The following is a 20,507-nucleotide window of genomic DNA, read 5'->3' as shown; positions in this document are numbered from 1 at the left end:
GAACTGACAACAAGCGAACAGAGACGTCGACCAATAATAGAAGAACAGAGACAGGGACTGATAACAGAAAAACTGACAACAAGCGAACGGAGACGTGGACCGAAAACAGAAGAACAGAGACGAGGACTGAAAACAGAAGAACAGAGACAGGGACCGATAACATAGAGACAACGGAGAGACGATTGATAATAGAAAAATAGAGACGAGGACCAATAACAGAAGAATTGACTACAAGAAACTGATAAGAAGAATAGAGACGTGAACCAATAACAGAACATCTGACAACAAAAGAACTGAGACCAGGACCGATTACAGAAGAACGAAGACGACGCCCGATAACAAAAAAACGAGCATCAAAACGCAAGAGTACTCAAAGAAAGGTGCCTTTAATTAATGTATATTAATGTATATGTTTAACCTCCTCACACATACGCAGTAGGAATCTGAGTAGTCACGTTATATGCTTGCATAGAGTGCCAGATAAAATACATGAAAGCCCTATATCAAGCAGATAGGGCAGGGAAGAGTGAAGTGTATACAGGTCTCTTATGTTTAAATGCCTTAAAATTTTCAGTACTATCTTTAATATTACTTCTATATTAGTATTATATTGGCCTATAGATAATTGTCCACCATCTTTGATTATTCGGCCATATTGGATTGTTTTGTTTTTTTTAATTCTGTTTTGGTTTCTAATTTGTTTTTACCTAAACATGCTTTGTGACAAATTTCAGGCTTTTCCTTTCCTTAAAAGTTTTATTTGATATATCATCCATTTATGATAAAGAAATTTGGCGCCCATTTTAGTGGTCATTTCAAATGGCCATGTCAATGGTCAAGATCAAGTTTTTCAATTTGGTATCCACTTTTACCGGATTCAGCATACCTTAAATAGGTTAAATACACCAAGATACCACTTGTACTACAAAATGCCTCTAGCATCTTATAGGGAGCCAAATTCTCAAAGTCAGTCCTGTCTAAAGGAAGGATTAAACTATCATCCTCTTAGTAAATTATATATTGATTAACATACACTAGTAACTTTATCTGTATCGCTTTATTAATTCTAATGCTGAGTTAAATAACATATGGGAGGAAATTTTTATCGATAGAACAAATAATCTACAATATAACTGAAAATTGAATTGCTAGTTTTGTTGGTAACTAAGTTTGACAATGCACAGTAAGAAATATTTGCAAAAATTAAAGTATGTGTGATATATGTAGTGACTGTTTTAAATAAACTTTATTTTATGTGGTCAGATACTGTCTGTAAGCATTTAAAATACATTATGTTATTTTACACAACTCTATAATAATGTGAACAAACGACGACGATGATTGCGCCCTTTACAAACATATGCCTATGCTAATGTTTATTTTTTCACATTTCTAAAACAGTCTCGAAGCTTATTCATGTTAACTGCAAAAAGTAACAGAAGAACAAGTAAAACATTACAATTTTCTCTCTCTTTTAGATTAACCTTAGGATTGTGCATTTGTACTTGTATCTTTTAAAATTGCATTGTCTTAAATTTCAATTCACTACTTAAACAGCAAAAGGACGACGACCTTAATTAAACATTTATACATTTTACTTGGAAAAAAATTAATTGTACGATATAAATATTTGTGCGTCGGAAACGAGAGATCTGAATGGAATTCGGTTGGTTGTTCTTGTTTTGCGTATCCTTACCTATACCTTTTTAACTGCCTTCTTTCTACGTTCGGCCACGACATACTCAACACAAATCAAGAAATGAGAAAGCGTGTTATATTTTCATACTAATAATATACATGTATTTGCATTTTAGTACTATATGTGTCCACGTATTCAAACCGCATACCGAGACAAATAACTATTATAAAACAATTTTGCAATAATAGCATTTTCTTCTTCATTAAAATGTTTTCGAACTGATGTTCATATTAAATAATTTAGTATCACATCTAACAGCAACAACAGCATGATTGTTGCATGCAAAACAAATAAATCATTTAATTAAAACAGATTTACTGAAATGTTCTGAACCCTGAAATCAGCATGCACTTAATAAGTCACTATGACTAGTTATATTTGTGTTTTCAACATCTTTATTGTACATATGTTTGCAAAGTAAAAAGCAAACTTCGATTTTGTAACAACGGTTACTTTACATTCACCAGAAATGTGTTTTTTTTAAGTTTTATTTATCAAAAACTATTTTAATATTTGGTGCCCTCATCTAGATTCCAAAACGACAATTTAAAAAAAACATCTTTTGTTTCTCTGAAGCTCATTTACAATTAGCACAGTTATAATCCTTTAACGTTTTTTATACGAGTTAACATACTGTTGTGTTTATATTTTCCTACTTTTATGACAAGGACATTTCATACAGTGCTATTTCTGTAAGTGAAAAGTATCTTAAATGATAAGTTAACAATTATTTAAAGTTATAAAACTCATCATCTTTGCTCTGTCTAAAGAAGGACACATTTATTTGTTTCGGAGGCATGTGCCGTTAAAAATAAAATCGTACGTGAATACCTCTTTGAACAAAATAATGAGCAAGTGAAAAATGAATTTTTCTTTAAATTATTATGGAAAAGCTATTTCATTAATTTGTCTAACGATAAACAAATAATGAGAACAAAATACGAATCTGATTCTACTCATCTCTATCAATTTAAGTGTCAATGCTTATATTAACTGAATGCTCATTAATTTTTGTTTACATATTTCCATAGACTTTCATGTTTTAGCTTAGATTAACATTTGAATGTGTAATTATAGTTGAAATAATTAAATGGAAAGACATACATTAAAAGATTGTGTATTACATTTTAATCGGCCTTGTATTCTTTAGCAAACCCATTTCTGTTATTAAAATGATTTTGTTTGGCGACATTGTAAATAATTAAGTTATTAAAGTTTACGTACATACATGAAGTTACAATTCAGGACAAATAATTTTCCATTTAGATTTCAAAAGACTTTAAGATATTCCAATTGCAATGAACAACTCATTCAAGAAAGTCAATTTCATCAAATTTCTGTGGTCAGGATCTTCTTTAAATACTGACAGGAAGAACCAGCTTTATTATGTTTAGATACGAACTTTCCTATTTGTTTGACGTCTTTGATGAATATAATATCAACTGATTGACACGTCGTAAAATAGAAATATCTAGGGAATTCAAATATGTAGACCTAATTTGTAGAAAGTATGTACCGCTTGATGTCATTGATGGATACGACTATTCTTAAGAGATTTTCGTATTCAATTATTACGTATTGTTATAATCATATATATAAGGATTTTCGGTGTTACTAAGATTGAAAACAACAACATAAGAAAATAAATAAATAAAGTTAGTTATTTAAAAAATTAAGTCAGGTATTGACATGATAAAACGCTTTGTTTTAATAATTGATTTCTTGTCATCAAACATGAAACGTTATGTATTAATTTTGGGTAAAGGACATTTCACTAAATTCATCTTTCCGGATTTTATACCACATGATCGCAACAATAAACCGGTCGGTTAGTTAGACTATTTATTTACGAGGTTCCTTAAAAATACTAAATAGCATTTACTTTGTCGCTTTCTGAGGGCGACATTTATAGAATAACAGTTTATTTTTAAGAATTCTGAGGAGGCACTCTGTCTCTAACATTTGGCATATTTCAATTGAAATGTTAGCAACTGTAATTTGTAAATAAGTCCTGAGATATTTAATTGATACAGTATTTAAGGACAACTTAATGTCCAAGACAAGCTTTAGCAATCGAAATGACACATAACAATATCATGAAAATTGCGACTTAATGCATAATTATGTTCTCATTGTTGGGATTTGAAACATCCCTATCTTAGTGACAAACTACTCTGTTTATTTCATCATATTGGATCAATTAATTTTGCATTTAGCTTACGATTAATGATTTTGAAATAGTTCGCTTTCAATGAACAACATAACGTATCTGCAATAAAGTCCATTTCATTATTAACAGACACTAGTAACAATTTACCGTAAAATGTGTTTCAACTTTTGACAAGAAGAGTCAGCCTCATTCTATTAAATATAAAAACTTGTCTGGTTGACGTCTTTGATAGATATAATATCAACTGACTGACAGCTCATTCCATATGAAATACCTCGGGAATTCAAATTTGAAGACCTTATTTGCAAAGAGTATATGCCACTTGTTAGTAGTGATGGATGGAAATATTCATAAGAGAATTTTGTATTTATTTTGGTAGTAACTTTTACAAGACAAGAGTAATAATTATGTGCTGTTACTAAAAATGAAACAGTATATAGGATTACTCGAGTGCAATTAAGTCAGTTGTTATAATAATACAATGATAACATGATTATTTTTTGCATCTGAACAAAGCAAATAATTGTAAGCAAACCATTACCTTGTATATTGTCAAGGACGGAAGGAGATAACATTAACTGCCGAAAAACTCATCGAACAGTTTAAGTATTTAATTGATTGACGCTTTGTTAAATACTCTACATTTTATATCAATGTATTTTATAATGCTCATGTTAATAAAATATCGATGATCAAAGTTATATGATACCTGTTGTCAGCATTATTACAGTTTGAGTTATATAATCTTAAAGGAACTCAACTGAGGTTCAAGAGCCACAAAACAGAAAGTTTTAATTTCTTATTCAGGTCACCTGTGTTACTTAAACACAACGATATGCAGATGATTAGACAATTCAGAAATATAATATAAGATAATAAAAGTATGTTGTGCTAGTCCTCGTTGACTTAAAAGCGTTGCAAGGCATTTAATTAAATGCCTTTTTCACAACAAGAATAATAATTCTGAAAAAGGAGTTTGTGCATGATCTGAAATCTTCATAAATTATAACCAGTCTCGTCTTGTAAAAAAGCCTAAGTGGAGTTCCTTCAAATAAACGGATTTTATAGCTCGCCAGTTTGACATGTTTAATTCCTTGTCCATGTTTGATCATTTACTAAGCAAACAAAATCTATATTTTAGACAATGACTGTCCGCAAACATCACAAGGAAAACGTTCATTTTAATCTTGGGCAGCTATCATGATTATGCTTAACGTTGCAAGAAATAATTTTCTTCAAATAAATTGTTTTATTGTTCACACAGATATATCGTCTGCTTGATATGCACAATATAACACTGTTTACGAGTATTAATAATTAAGTCATTGATTTAAATACGAAAGCTATTTTTTTTTAAGTATTTTAATGCTTGAGGACGTGACTGTTCTAGAAATCCATTATTATTTTAGATATTTGTAATTGATCAGACATAAAGAATGTGTATTAAACATTTCAGTCTTATTTACTTAGAACTTAAATACAACTTGAGGTATTACGCTGTTTGTAAAACACTGAAGTCTTGTTTATCAAATAGTCTGAGAATTAAACAAAAATATATATATCAATAAAAACAAAAATAGATCATGTCGTTTTTAATAGCTGTTTATTTCCAGACGGTCTGGCTATATTACATACTGATCTTTAATAAGAACGTTTTATGGAGGAGTATGTCTTTGTGTTTTATGAAAATGGTTGCATATAGCGTTTCATGACAAAACGAACGGTACTTAGAATAACATATTGCTAGCCCAGAATATAATCGGGCTACCATTAAGATGGTATTTATAAGATCATAAATTGTTAGGTTGTATTGCGATAATATATATTATAATTCTTTGACTTCGGACATCAAAAACAAAACAGTAAATCATAAGCAATTTCTTTCTATTTGCATAAAAGCTGTGTTACTTAAGAACATAAATCAAAAACAATTACTTAAATCAGACACGCTGCATTTTAAGACAGACAATGGATGCTCGAAACTTTTAAACAAAGTGCACAGCTATATATTTTTGACATTTATGTTTTTTAACCACAAACCATACATAAATTTTTCAAAGCCTAACATTGAAAATGTCAGCTATGATATATCGGCTCTGGCTGTATACAGATGATTGATCAGCAATATAAATTTCACAATATATATACACCTCCTATACTGATACCAAATTAGTAATGCACATTTTTATAGGGTTAACAGCCTCCTTTTAGTTATTTATTTCATTATTAGACGTCGCGTGCACAAAAATATGCAACCTAATTATTAAACAACGAGCAAAATTGATAAGTGCTTCGGATATTCAACTGTAATAGAGAACGATTCTCAATGCTGATTTTGTACATTGATGTACAGCACCACCATTTAACTTGGCGTATCTTATATAGTGTTTCAGGTTTTATTGCTAAGAAACGTTGCCATATGACCTTACAAACTTTTTATAACGTATAGTCACGCCCAGCACTTACAGCAATTTCTTTGTGTTGAGATAAATAAATGGATGATTTTTCTGAAAGTAATTAGTAATTAAATCATTTTTATAGAGGTTACTATGTTTCTCTTCTCCCTTTTTCATAATTACAGTAAATGCGCATGGATTAGTAGTGAAATGCTTGAGGCAGGGTTTTACTTTTATATTTATGCATCACTAGATAGTAACACTAATCTAAAATGAGTATTTCAACAAAAACAAAACAACCAAAACCATAAATCAAGGAGTGTTTCCTCATTTACCAGTTTCTTATTGATACTTCCGTTTCAATCATTGTCAAAACATAAAAAAGACATACATACTGTTTGACACTTCATTGCATTAAACAAAAACACATTCCCGGGAGTTATATTATTCCTTACAATTAAATATGTATATATCAAATATTTCTAAAATATTGAATACCTTCTTTAAAAGCGTCTGTGTTCAGGGTCACAATCATGCTTTTTATCTACATTACAAAAACAAAGTATGACAGCATTTCCATTTAATCTGGATACAAAAACGGCATGTCAATCAATAGGATTTTAATTTACACATGTGTTCTTATATATTGAATCTTACAAAGCAACAGAATGAATGTAAGCTATCATTTCTATGTCATTTGGTATTTTGACGGCAACAAAATGGTGTGGGAAGGGAAAACATTCCTGGATGTTATGGTATTCGTTAGTTATATACATAAAGTAGCATACTATTTTTAGATGGTTATAACGGTACCATCTACACTATGCACTTGTGCATTGTATATATATTGGCATTTGTTTGTGTTATTATGCATATTTGAGGTAATAAGTTGTGTATCAATACACTTTAATCAGATACACAAAGAATTATTGAGATGAGAAATAAACTGAAATGTTAATGTCTTCATTGAAATTCAATGAAATGCCTTATTCAAATGAAAAAATCAAAATGTTTTAATCCAATTTTGTTGATGTGTTTTATCCTGTTGCAAGTTTGTATTCAGAATAGTTGCGCTCAATTAACAAACAAACAAAAACAACATATAGAGGTAAATTTTCCCTATTTTAAAATTTCCTTTCTTTCTCTTTTATTTCTATCATTTAAGAATTAATGACAACATTTAATTTAACGCTTACGAGCATTCTTCTTCTTTTCAATAATCAAAAAGGGCTGTGAACTAAACAAAGATTTTAATAGGATTAGATTATCGATATAAATGATTTATGTCTGTGATAACATATCTTTAACATGCTTCAGTTTAGACAACCCTTCTACCTCCCATTTTGTTTTAAAGGCACATTGTGCCTCAGAAATCTATATGTTTAATTCTTTAGAAATGTGTTCAATAAATGTTTATATAATGAACTGAGAGCATGTTACATTTTTAAATACTCAAGAAAGTAGGCTAAACATGTCGTTATGTGTCGTAAAGGTAGCAATATTTGAAAACAAAGTAATTTGTTGACTTCCATACAAAATACTCATTCACTCTTTTATACGAATTGCTAACAGAGTAAAAGTAGTCAGAGACAAGTTAAAAGTTAAAAGCATATAATTATCTTGTGTTAAAAAATCTGTATGTATATCATTAAAAATAGGACAAGCCGTTTTGTATTAATACTTAAAAATGCCTAAGAAAAAAAATTCTTCGAATAAATATTTATTTAACTTATCTGCAAGAAAGAAAATTTATTAACTTATTAACTGTAAAATAAACTTCAAATATTGAGAAGTTTCAGTAATAACATATAAATATTTGAACCTGTACATTTGTTTAACTTTAACGAACAACTATAACATTATTGATGTTTGACACACTTTAGAAAAAAATGACACTGGGAATTAAAATATGAAGACCTAATTTGAAGAGAGTTCGTACCACTTAATGGCATTAATGGATATAAATATTCACAAGAGAATTTCGTTTTCATAAATGGATGATAAGGTTTCTAGAGTTTAATCATGTTAACAATAACATCAAATAAAAGAAAAAGGGTTAATATGATAAAAATCTAAAGGCTACTAGTAGTACGTAAGCTATTAGCTATTTCATTATATGCTTTCAGGAAAATAAACATAATATGCATTGAATTTATAAAAAAGAAATGACATCTGACTTATTTATATATTTCGGATATGCTCCCCTTATACAGTTAAAAATCAAACAGGTAGTTCTCATTGTCCGAATAGCACTCCGAAGGTCATATGGCGACTTTACAACTTAACTAGAGGGGAGGTCCAATGTTTCCCCCCTTTCATTATCTAGGGAAAAAAATTGAATAGAACCATGGACGTTCCGTAATCTAGCATGCTGGATAGCTTTCCACTGAAAAAAAATCAAAATTTATTTGGCGGTATGAGCACCTACAACAGTTTGGATCAACGGCTTTAGCCACTCGGTAACAGGCGCACAAGATTAGTTAACTTATATCAATTAAAAGGATTGATACTTCTTTAACTGTATTAAAATCGATAACAATGTATTTCACCATAATACTTATAAAAGAATATTTATTTCAAAAATATGATTAATTTAATGTTATTGTTTTCCATTTTCTCTGCTTAAACAAAAGAACAGCTAATTTGTTTTGCATGCCCATTTTCTTGTCCGTTTGATCGTTTTAAAACCGATTCAAAACTACATTTGAGAAGATGACTGTTTGCAAATAACACCAAGAAAAGGTTCTTGTTTATATGAAACAGCTATGATGCTTAATTAATCAATACGTCACAAGGCAATTGTTTGCCTATGCATTTTTTCACAGCTCACACGAAAATACCGGTTGATTGATGTGAAAAAATATTGAAGAAAACAATTTTCGATAACAATTAATGACAAGTCAAAGTCATCCCTTAAAAAGCTATTTTAACAAAATATTTAAGGCTTGGAGACATAATTCTTATAATTATCTTCCGCATGTTGATCTTATATGAAGTAATTAATGACATGGCCCGTGCAATTTAAAAATATTCGACGACAGATCGTCGGACTTTATATATTCAAACACTTTGAAGTTAGTTTAAACAACCATATAAATAACTGTTCAAATTGATCATGAAAGGATTATATCGACAAGATGTTATCTAATGATAATTTGCGTTTTTTATAAGTGAATTTTCTTTGTTAAACAATTTGATTAAATATAGAAAATGTACATACCCGATTATTTTTATTTTGCTTGATAAGTGGATTTTAACATTGACATCTTAAGACAATAAAACAACATTTGACAAAACACCAACTTGCAACTTGTATGTAATGGACATTGAATAAATTATGCAATACATCATTTATATAGCAGTTTGCATCAGAGTGACGTTATTATATATATATTTGCTATTGTTTCTGGTACAAAATGGATAAGCATAGAATGAATTACGTTCTGGAACAAATTATTTAGTGTGTTGAACATAGGTTACGGAAAATGAACAGACGTTTAACAATTACATGAAACAACTAATGGTGATATATTTTCTGATTTAATGCTTTTTCAGGCACAAATAGTCGAAAAATGTTATAACTAGATTATAGATATTAACATGTCTATACATAAAATGGGAATATACTTTTGGGAATCAAACGTCAAAACAAGCAAATTAGCTGCTCATGATTAAACGTCTATGTTACAACAGACCTACTCCTGTAATCCTGCGCATATTCTCTTGAGATTTGCAGTGAATCAAGGTTTTTTTTCAATCTAGAAATTTTCTCCGTCTGGCTTTTTAATGGAAGTGTGTTTGCATTGGGTTGTTTTCATAGACTCTGAAGCTTTAATTATATCCTACACCATCTTTAATTCAATGTGTCAAAGTATATATACAATGAAGGATATTCGTTTATTTTATAGAATTTGAACATGCAAATTATCAATGATTAATAAATTTTGGAAAAATGTGTGTGCTGACTTTGGTACTTAATTTACTTAACATAAGTATGTGGCTTGGAAAGTTTAACATGTTTTCGAAATTGATTAAACCATTAATGTCGATCATAATTCAATATGTTTTTCTTCAGTTAACTATTCTTTTTAATTCGATTTTGGATTTTAATTCTCAAAAATATCATTTTTATGAATTGTTGAAAAAGAAATAGCTCGCAATGCTCAGAAATACTTATAAAGGTAATATCTGACTGCCTGTCAATGATGAATAATTTATGACAGTATATTGTTCCGGGTGCAGTTGTTATTTTACAGCCTATTGGTTATTACTATAAGATATTATGTATAATTTGGCAACAAGAAGTAATAATAAAAGTTACATCGTTTTGCACTTTGAGCCAATGTCAGGTGTTTTATCATTTGCAAAGGTGTCTATGAACGTGTCTGTATTTTTGAATGATTATCCCATCTTTTGACCGAAAGGGAAAAACTTAAATTCATTTAAATACTATGCAATATTGTCTTTGTATTATCATTTACGGGGTTACGTCTACACAGAGACGAAACAAATATGTTTGCCAGAGAAAAAAACAACAAAAAACATTTTAGTATAAAAACTCATGGTTGCTGTTTTAAACAGATTGTTTGAAGTAATGTACATAACAATTTGTGTAAAATAAAAAAAAAACCTTAAAATTTCATTCTTAAGTAGTGTCGTAAAATAGTCGAAATAAGAAATGATCATTTATTCAAAAATGTCGTCATAATTAATATATTCGAGACTAACAGCAATACAATTATGTTGTAACACAGAAGAAAACCAGTTTTTATTAATACAGTAATAAAAAAGTGACTGTGATAAGCCGATGATAACAGGCGATGATTAAATACATAAATTATAGCAGTTTAAAACAGAACTTTGATGTTAAACTAAAGTTAAGCCAAACTACAGATTACATTACTAAATACAAAAGATGACGAGTTGATTTGTCAAAGAAGCAAATATCAACTGCCAATATGTTAATGAGTCCATGTCCTCATATACCCAGTGGTTGCCAGGCACATCCGAGGCAATGTCTTGTCGCCTTTTTATCGTTTTACAATTAAATCAAAACTAAATTTGAGAAGATGACTGATTGCAAACACGCAAAGAAAAATTCATGTTTATATGGAAAGGCTATTATATCAAAGCAATACGTCACAACGCAATTGTTTGCTTTGTTTCACCTCTCAAACAAAACTATCGGGTGATTTATATGAAAAATATTAACAAATTTGATAAATAATTACAAGTCAAAAATTTCAATTGGAAAGCTATTTTAACAACATGTTTAAGGATTGAAGACGTAATTCCTAATATTCCTTTCCGCATATTGATATTCAATAAAGTAAGTTAGAAAAGTCTCGTGCAATTTTAAAATATTCAATATATATAATATACAAATCGTCGCACTTTATATGTTCAAATACTTTGAAGTTAGTTCAAACAGTCTTACAACTAACTGTAAAATGCAACATGAAATAAAGGATTGTGTCGGCAATTCGTTTTCTAATGATACAACTCTAATAATAACTTGCAATTTTAAAGTTATCATTTTCAGGGGCCAAGATGTTATAGATTTCATTCAGATTTTTCAAAATCGAAAAAAAAATACTAGATTGAATTTTGAACGTCAGTTGGTTACAAATTTTACATTACAATGATATTTATTTTTACTAACCATTCTAAGTCACATAAAAACTAAAACTGAATTGGCATTATATTAAACGGCATAATTGCTTATAGGACAAAATATTTCCATTGAATCGTTATTCTGAACAAAAGATACCCCATACTGGCTCGATAACGATTATGAAATGATAGGTTGTTCTGATAATGCAAGCTCTAACAGTATTATGAGCTAAATAATACACCTGTAAACGTTCTTTATAAAACATGACACAAATGTAATTGATAACTTTATTTGATAAGGAATTCCTTATCTATGTGCTCTGTACTTTATATACAGCTTTCATCTTAACAACATTAAACGAACAAAACATCAATAAAAGTGTCGATTTTGCCTGGGTAAAACACAAAAATTAATATTGATTAAAGATAGACAATCAATATATGATTTTATTATTATTTAAATGTAAAATAGATAATTTATCAAGTGATGTTTGTTTGCTATTATTATTATTTTTTTTATGTAAGGTATTTGTTCGGTCGCCGAACAAAAAATAACGATAAAGCATTCTGTATAAGAGTTCCTGTATTAGACATGTTTGTTGGCCTATATAATCCTCGCCTAGCGGCTCGGGTTAGTTTTACAAAAAGCCGTTTATATAGGGCCATATAACATGTCAACAATCTTTATAATTAATAATATAAACGTCACGATTATCCAATGAAAAACGGCGTTAAAAACGTGCAGTATTATAAATGTCATATACATAAATTCTAATCATTTTGTTTTTCTTCGGTCTGCTGAACACAATTTCAATGATATTTTTCTAATGGTATGTGCTGATGACAAGAACCGTCGAGAACCAACAAGAACCGTCAAAACATAAAAAAAGGAAAAAAATATTACACATATTTATCAAAATTAAATTATTATTGATAATACAGTATCCTGTTTTCTCGTATTCTCGGGGGGTTAAGGACTAAACTTGGTTGCATAATATTTATAAAACATTTTGTTACAGTATTTTTAGCCTGATACACAGAGAAATACCTTACTAACAAAATACAAAGAAAGAAAGATCGTAACTGTAAGCAAAACTAAAGATATTTCTGCTTCTGACCTTCACCCTCTATGTGAAGCAGGTGCTTTCTCGTATTCTCGTGGAATTTGATTGGTTGTTAAGGCTGGTCGCTATGTGATGATTTTATTCTACATACCAGTTCAAATCATTAGTGCCACACCTAATTAAGTGTTAAATGGCCTAAATCTGTAATTTTATTGTGTTTTAATAACAGCTTGGCAGGCCATATCAAACTTTAAGGATCATATTGACGCCTCTTTGGTACCAAATGATTTTGATTGTTCCAAAAATAGTTTGAACTCCATATAGTGTTGTTACTTACATAATCTCTCTAATATACATTAAGTTTACGTTTATTTATTAGTTACTTATTAGTTATATGAGCATTTAACAATGAATACTACTGTTTTCCGTTGCAGTTGTCAAAAATGAAATGTGTTTAGGACAAACAATGTTTCATTATTGGTTTTTAATTGGAGTTCATATCTTTTTTATATTATCTATTCGTGGAACAAATATTTTGAGCTGTATTGTATAAATAGTAGTGTGAGACCGTCATTTGAAGCGTCTTGCGTCAGAGACCCGCTACAGATTTCTGCAACATGGAAAAAAACTAGAAAACTGATGATTTTTGGGGGGAAATTGATAAATTTAATTAAATTTTCTGGATTTTACGATTATTTCCACAGTTTTTTTTGTTTTTTATCGGTTTTTGCCGCATTTCTTTTATTTTTTTAATGGAGATGAAATGCTCTGCTAAATAGACATGTTTTCGGATATCGACGGAAGTCGCGAGCGTCGCTTCCATCCGTTTTAATGATTCCACGAGAATACGAGAAACCCCGAGAATACGAGAAACAGGGATAAACATGAAACACCTACTTTATTCATTCTGATCCATGCTCATCGTTTGATATATATGCCGAGCAGATATCTGTCTCAGTTTCACACTGTCAAGAACTTTCTTTCTGTCACACTGTCGCCTTTGGTAATTACACACACATGCACAGTGCATTAACTGGAAGTGCATGTATTAATAATGTGCACCAAAAACACTCGGCAATTTGATTTATACTGTGGGAGGGGGGCTACTCCCCCTCGTACTAAGCAGATAGCCACGTATCTCGATGCTCTTTCTTTTACAAAGCAATTAAAATTAGCTCTATAGTTAACAAATACATAGTGTTCGATTTCGACAACGTAAGTATGGCAGTGTAGGAATCTATACATTTAGGTTTGCATACACATTTTTTATATTATCAAAATCGACTTATTACGTTCATTTTGAATATAAACAGTTAAATGCAACACAAGATTCAATTAATCATATAAAATGTTTTCAATGGCTGTTTATGAATTGTATGTATGATATGATAATGTCAGTTTGACAGATTAAAGCAGTATGCAAACTATTGTAATATAAAAAATAGAGAGAAAAGAACTGACACAATTGAAGACTACTGCAGGCTTGGTTTGGTTGAGCCTATTTATGGACGTTGCTGATAAGTGCAAGGTATCCCTACTACCGACTTAAGCAGAATTCAACATTTAAACATGAAAAAGGTGAAACTTTGAATTTAGAAACATCCGCAGATGTGTTCATACGGCGGTTATCATGGAACCTTTAGTGTGACACGGACGTGGCATTCCATGTAAAGTAGCGTATGGTCCCGAAGTTAACGAATGCGTGTTCCCCAAACGAGAAATTAATTGGCGGAATTAAATCAAATGGAATTTTAATGGGGATCAAAGCTTATGAAGCCTGCATATCACAGACTTGACGTCAAAAGACAAATTTAGGAAAAAAGTACCATATCTTCAGGTTGAATAATAGTATTCAAGTAGGAATACACGAACTAGGAGAAGTTCGAATAGAAGGTACCAAAGATACCACAAACATTCACGTACAACAATAATATGCTAACTCTTTTCAATTTTAAAACTCTTCAGTTAAAAAGACCGTCTCTATGTTCAATGTTCACTAAAATAATAATAACATTATAACAAGTCAAGTAAGGAATAGGGTTCATTGTAAATTAAAATAGCTGACGTGTTGTTTGCTGGAGGTCGAAGTAACGGCTCTAACTTTGAGCTCTGTCGCCCCAAATTTGAACTCCACTTTCACTGCCTTCCTCATAGTAGAATCACTGTTATATCCGAAATCTACACCAACCTGGCCTATATATTTACAACCCTTTTCTGTTGTATGAACAGGATCTACTGAATCCGATGTGAAAATGAAAAAAGTAGTTTTTCTGTCCCTCTCATTTTCTGGATAATATTCCTTTGAAGAAGTCCATTCATTTATTGGAACGGTTTGCCCGATAGTGGCATGCTTTCTGAATACATTGTTTGCCATTATCATATTATCTAATTCATATTTCTCATCCTCCTTGTGTTTGTTTTGAACAAATTCCGTTGTCATTGCAATTCCATAAGAATGCCTCAAAATTATTGACGTTACAATCTTTTCAGTCTGACCGAACAGAACAGCACCATTCAATACGACTAACTCTGGTAATTGTGGCCTCACTACAGGAATATGAAGAGATCGGAGACTTTCACTCACATATTGCATTACATAATTTGATTCAGCAAATTCACCAAGCAAGATAATTGAGTTTACTGAAATATTTGACATCTCTGAAAAAACCTCTTCATTTATGTATTTAAGTAAGCCATCGATGGTCTCTTGGAAAAACCTATGGATTATTTTAGCTTCCAAGAATAACCGGCCTGTCATATATTCAATTTCTCCAAACCCTTCCTTTTCTTCAAGTATATCATCGATTTCTTTGTCTTCTGCACGTTCCCATAACTGTCGGAGTGAATCTGGGAGTTTGAACGGTATTTGATCATCTGACCCTTTCGTCTGTTAAAACAAGCAATAGAAATGTAAGGAGATAAAACAAAATATCACAATTGTTTCATGCAATAAAAATAGTATTTGATGACAGTGTTCTCGTTAATTTGTTTTATAAAGATAAGTATCAAGATTACAATCACTGTAATAAAATTATTTTTATGCTAAAAAAACTTTTGAAGTAACATCATCAAATATGCAGTTTATACATTTGAATAATTTTTCATGTCAATGTAAAAGTCTTACAGCCAATCTAATATAATAATATGATAATCATTTTACCTCTCTTTTCCTGCCTTCAAAATCCATTTGCATGTCGTGGTAGTCAATAACATGCTTTTCAAAGAATGTCCTGACTGTTTCTGCTCCTATCAATTCTACCAGAAACATTTCAAATTTTTCATTGACCTTTGATCCACCCCAAGGACATCCGGATGATTTGTAAACCTGTTGACTTGACTTGTCTTCATTTATTTTAACCGTTGTTATATCAACAGTGTCACCTTAAACATGAAAAAACATCATTTTATCATTTTACACTTTTATTATATTTACAATTTATATATGATGTTGCTAAGTAGAATCATATGCAATAATGCAGTTAAGAAAACAGGTAGAGACCATAAAAATGTCTTTAATAACGCTGTTTTCGGTGCAAGGGTGCGACTGAGATGCTACGCGTTGTATTTGCTTCTGTTTTCATCGGTATAAAAGGATTTCCTGAAAGAAATTCAATCATGCTTGCCCACAAACAAACAATCACATCATGCACGTTCACAGCTGACTTAAACTCACACTGATTCCAACCTGATGTAGTTAAAAGTAAAAAAACCAGATTTTTTGAAATGGGAGACCAAATGAGGATTAACATTAATTAAAACGTAAACGGTTTGATTAAGAATATTCACGACAAAAAAAAACCCCAACAAATTACAGTAGTAGTCAATCTTTCAAACTAACAATACAATAATTGACAATTCTTAAAAAAAACGGTGTTACACTTGCAACCATTGACAAAGGTGTACTATTTAAAAGGAAAAATGTGGAAAGAAAGATTACATGTCTATAAATACTTTATATAAAAAATGTCTGGAAAACGTAACAAAAACAAGAGAGAACATCTTAACGTGTTTCAGGATACTACAATGCTATGTCACAATTCTATGCACATAACCAATTGATCCAGAGCTCATTTCAAATGAAAAGTGATGCGATAAAAATGAACCATTAAAAAACGCCCCGTAAAAGATCAGTGTTTCCCAGGAGCTGAGTATTTCCCCTTTTCATTATTGCCATTGGCAAAATTCCCATTTTCTCAGGAGGAATTTCGAAAGTAAAAAGCGCACTTTCCTCGAAGCTTGAGATTTTTTTCCTTTTTTCTACCCTATAAATAGTTGAAATAGTAAACCTATTATATTTAAGCTAAAATGAATACATTGAATCTAATCAATTTTTAACTTATAATAAATATCGTATGAATAATACAGTAAGATAAAACGTATGCAGCAGTTTTAATATCTAATCTTCTGATTCATGTTCAAGCCCTTAGATAATTACTTTTTCTGCCGCCTCTTGCATCACATGTTTAGCCGAGTCATTCCAAATAGCAGGAGCCGTTATAACCCATTTGGTTACTTTTTCTGAATAAACACAACCGTCTGCTCGTAGTTTTTTAATTGCTTCAGCCTTCAGATACTCTATTGTTTTTGCCAGTACCTCAACTGCTGGTAAATGTTTGTTTTTTGCGGCTTCCATTGGAGTATCGACTGTAAGTTCCTACAAAGGGACACAAACTGCAACTGAACAAAAAAGCAAACTACCAAAGAAAATAAATCTTAACGGAAGCTAAATATCTAATGCAGTCACAATTTAGAACAATTTGTATTCGATATATAAAAGAGTTTATCAAATTGGAACATGGGTACTACTTGACGGAACAGACTCAATCAAACAGTGTTGCACTGATTGGCTAAATAGTAAATCTTAGGACAATTGTGTTTTACTGCTTCCGTAGGATCACTTTTCTCACAAATGTATCTAATTAAGACAATGACGCAAATTATCATTTGTTACATCATGTTCTGAATTATTTTTTTATTTTGATTGATCACTTGATATATATTCATACCTCCCCAGTGTAGAGTCGCATCTTGAAAGAGCGAAAGAAATTCCAGTCCTTCCAGTCTTTTGGTCTCTTTCTCTCAGGAAGCGACTCATTTTTGCTGAATTGAAAATCAGCTTTGTACCCAAACTCAGCAATGCTTTTGTCAGGTTTAAGTAGTATACAAGACGGTGTCTTTCTGGTACAAAATCCGCTTGATGGCCAAGTTGTTGGAACCTTGATGCTTTCGAGGCAGTTTTCATTTTCATGCGATTCCCTTCAAAGGGATAAAGACAACCATATGTCCCCCAAAATCGATTGCTATTACTAACCCGGGGGGTATTTTTTTTCATCCTGTTAAAATAAAAAAACTGGTAAAAATATTTAATGTAATTTATTTTGCCGTGAATTTTTTTAGTATCAGTAAAAATGTAGTTTTTTACATTTGTTTACAATGAATTTTTTTTTTTTCAGATAGTATGATTTTGGGGAAACACCGCTGACTTTGAAACAAAATTTTTTTTTAATATGCAACATTCTATATCATTCGCATTTTTTTAATGTTAAAGGTGGAATATACAGTTGTAAAGCCAAATTTATAATCAAGTTTTTATATAGAGAAAACTAAAAACGAAATGATTCGTGATAGGGTAACCCTATTTTTCAAATCAAGTTGTAATGCAATTTTGATCCATCTTGTATTCGATTTCAGGCATAAATATAAACTGTATGATAAAACCGATAACCATTTAATTATGTTTTATATATATACTAGTTATTGAGCATTGTCACTACTTTTGACTGTCTCCAAGAAAAAAAACGTTACGTTTCAAGAAAAACTTTATTGAAAATATTTATACAGTATTGTAACTTACACAATCAATCGTAATGGTGTCTGCATCTACGGGATTATCTCGACTTGGCCCTGCATCAATCCCCGTTGCATTATCTGTCATTTTAATTTCTCTAAAAAAATCTATATGAAATTCCACTGTATAAGTTAGGTCCGATTTAAACAATTCCGTTTAAGATTTACAAAGACCTGTGCTCTTTTTAAAAGAGAGACTTGATTCTGCAAATATGAATTACTTTTTCCTAAACCAAAAGTGGAAAACCAAATAAGGTAACAATAGCTCACACGTCGTATAGTTGAAATACTTAAAGTATTCTCTTAACCTGCTTTCCTTTTTTTACTTTTTTATGATTCAACATTTTTTTGTAAAAAAAACTTTTGCATAATATAAGTAAAAATATTAAGGTACTTTACGTTACACTGTCCAAAATATATACATATTGGCATAAATGACATTACAACATCTACTCTTAGTTTCAATTTGATTTTAAAATAACCTTATATATTGTAGTTGCAAGTTAAGTGTGAGTTAAGTTTATATTGATCAAATATTAACACTATCATATAAGAAAAAGCATTACAAAGTAAATCCTTCTTTGCTGCATAGTTGTTTTATTGACTTAGCGTGGTAGACAGATAGATTTATTTCGGCAAAGGAAGCATATACATAGTTGACAATATAACATAGGATAAAATAATGAGCATTATTAAATACTATATCACATACGAGTAAAACTATGACATGCTCACCAAAACCAAGGATAACACAAAAAAGGGCAAAAAAGCTCTTATTATCATTGTGGTCCTTTGTATTGGCGACATGACATAGAGAGGCAAACCTAAATATAATCATGTTTAAAAAAAACTAATAAATCATAAAAATGTATATCACAGTCAAATCTTGAGTTAATGATACTCCTGTTTACAGCTAGGATTTAAACACATTACTAAAATTTTAATAATATAAATAGCAGACAATTTAAAATCCTGAGCCGAAATATGTAAAATCATGTTTAAAAAAATTTTAAATACTGTTCATAAGATGACTTTTGATAGCAACCTTAAAACTTTGTAACCTGTTGATCTCCGTTAACTTTACAGGTAAATCATTCCATAATTTAATACCAGAGAAAGCAAAGGACTTAGAACCCTGGCCTTTGACCTTAGGTAGACAATATCCACCCTTTTGACTAAGTCTTGTACTATAATTATGAATGGAATCTTGTGAAATAAAGTGTTCAGACATGTAATCCGGAGATAGGCCATTTTTTATCTTAAAAACATGACACAACATTATCTGTTCAACTCTTTTGTGGACCGGTAGCCAGTTAAGGGACTTAAAGTGGGATGGGTCAATGTGGGATCTGGAGTCCAAGTCAAATACAAATCTCATTATTTTGTTTTGACAAGTTTGTAACTTATTCTTTAAAGACTGTGTCAAGCTATTATACCAAACAGAGCATGCGTAATCATAGTGACACTGAATAAGAGACATAACCAGAAGTTTCTTGGTATGCTGAGTAAGAAACTCTTTCTTGCGATAAAGAAATTTTAACCGAGAGTTGGCCTTCTTAAGAACAGACTCGGCTATGGCGCAAAATGACAGATTTTGGTCTATAGTAATCCCAAGATACTTGATAGATGAAGTTGATTCAATGGATGTACCAGAAAAGGTTATATGCAGGTTAGATTGTGACCTAAGCTTTAGCCTGGACCCAAATAAATTTACTCGG

The 20,507-nt window shown here is 30.7% G+C and overlaps 2 protein-coding genes across 2 annotated transcripts; both read right to left on the bottom strand.

Annotated features, from left to right (window-relative positions):
- Window positions 1-14,148: 14,148 nt before the first annotated feature.
- On the bottom strand, window positions 14,149-17,041 carry LOC132747604 (heat shock 70 kDa protein 12B-like). Its single transcript, XM_060737025.1, has 2 exons — window positions 16,103-17,041; window positions 14,149-15,829 (listed from the first exon to the last, which is right to left on the bottom strand). Exons 1-2 carry the CDS (start codon window positions 16,208-16,210, stop codon window positions 14,984-14,986), a joined length of 954 nt encoding a protein of 317 aa, XP_060593008.1. The 5' UTR covers window positions 16,211-17,041; the 3' UTR covers window positions 14,149-14,983.
- A 324-nt stretch (window positions 17,042-17,365) lies between these two features.
- On the bottom strand, window positions 17,366-18,822 carry LOC132747605 (heat shock 70 kDa protein 12B-like). Its single transcript, XM_060737026.1, has 3 exons — window positions 18,797-18,822; window positions 17,949-18,198; window positions 17,366-17,596 (listed from the first exon to the last, which is right to left on the bottom strand). Exons 1-3 carry the CDS (start codon window positions 18,820-18,822, stop codon window positions 17,366-17,368), a joined length of 507 nt encoding a protein of 168 aa, XP_060593009.1.
- Window positions 18,823-20,507: the final 1,685 nt, after the last annotated feature.

The sequence above is a fragment of the Ruditapes philippinarum genome, unplaced genomic scaffold, assembly GCF_026571515.1.
Source record: "Ruditapes philippinarum isolate M1 unplaced genomic scaffold, ASM2657151v2 ctg2958_1_1_1_1, whole genome shotgun sequence".
Lineage (NCBI taxonomy): Eukaryota > Metazoa > Mollusca > Bivalvia > Venerida > Veneridae > Ruditapes > Ruditapes philippinarum.
Note: the sequence above shows the minus strand (reverse complement) of the source record. Positions and strands in the feature narration are given on the sequence as shown.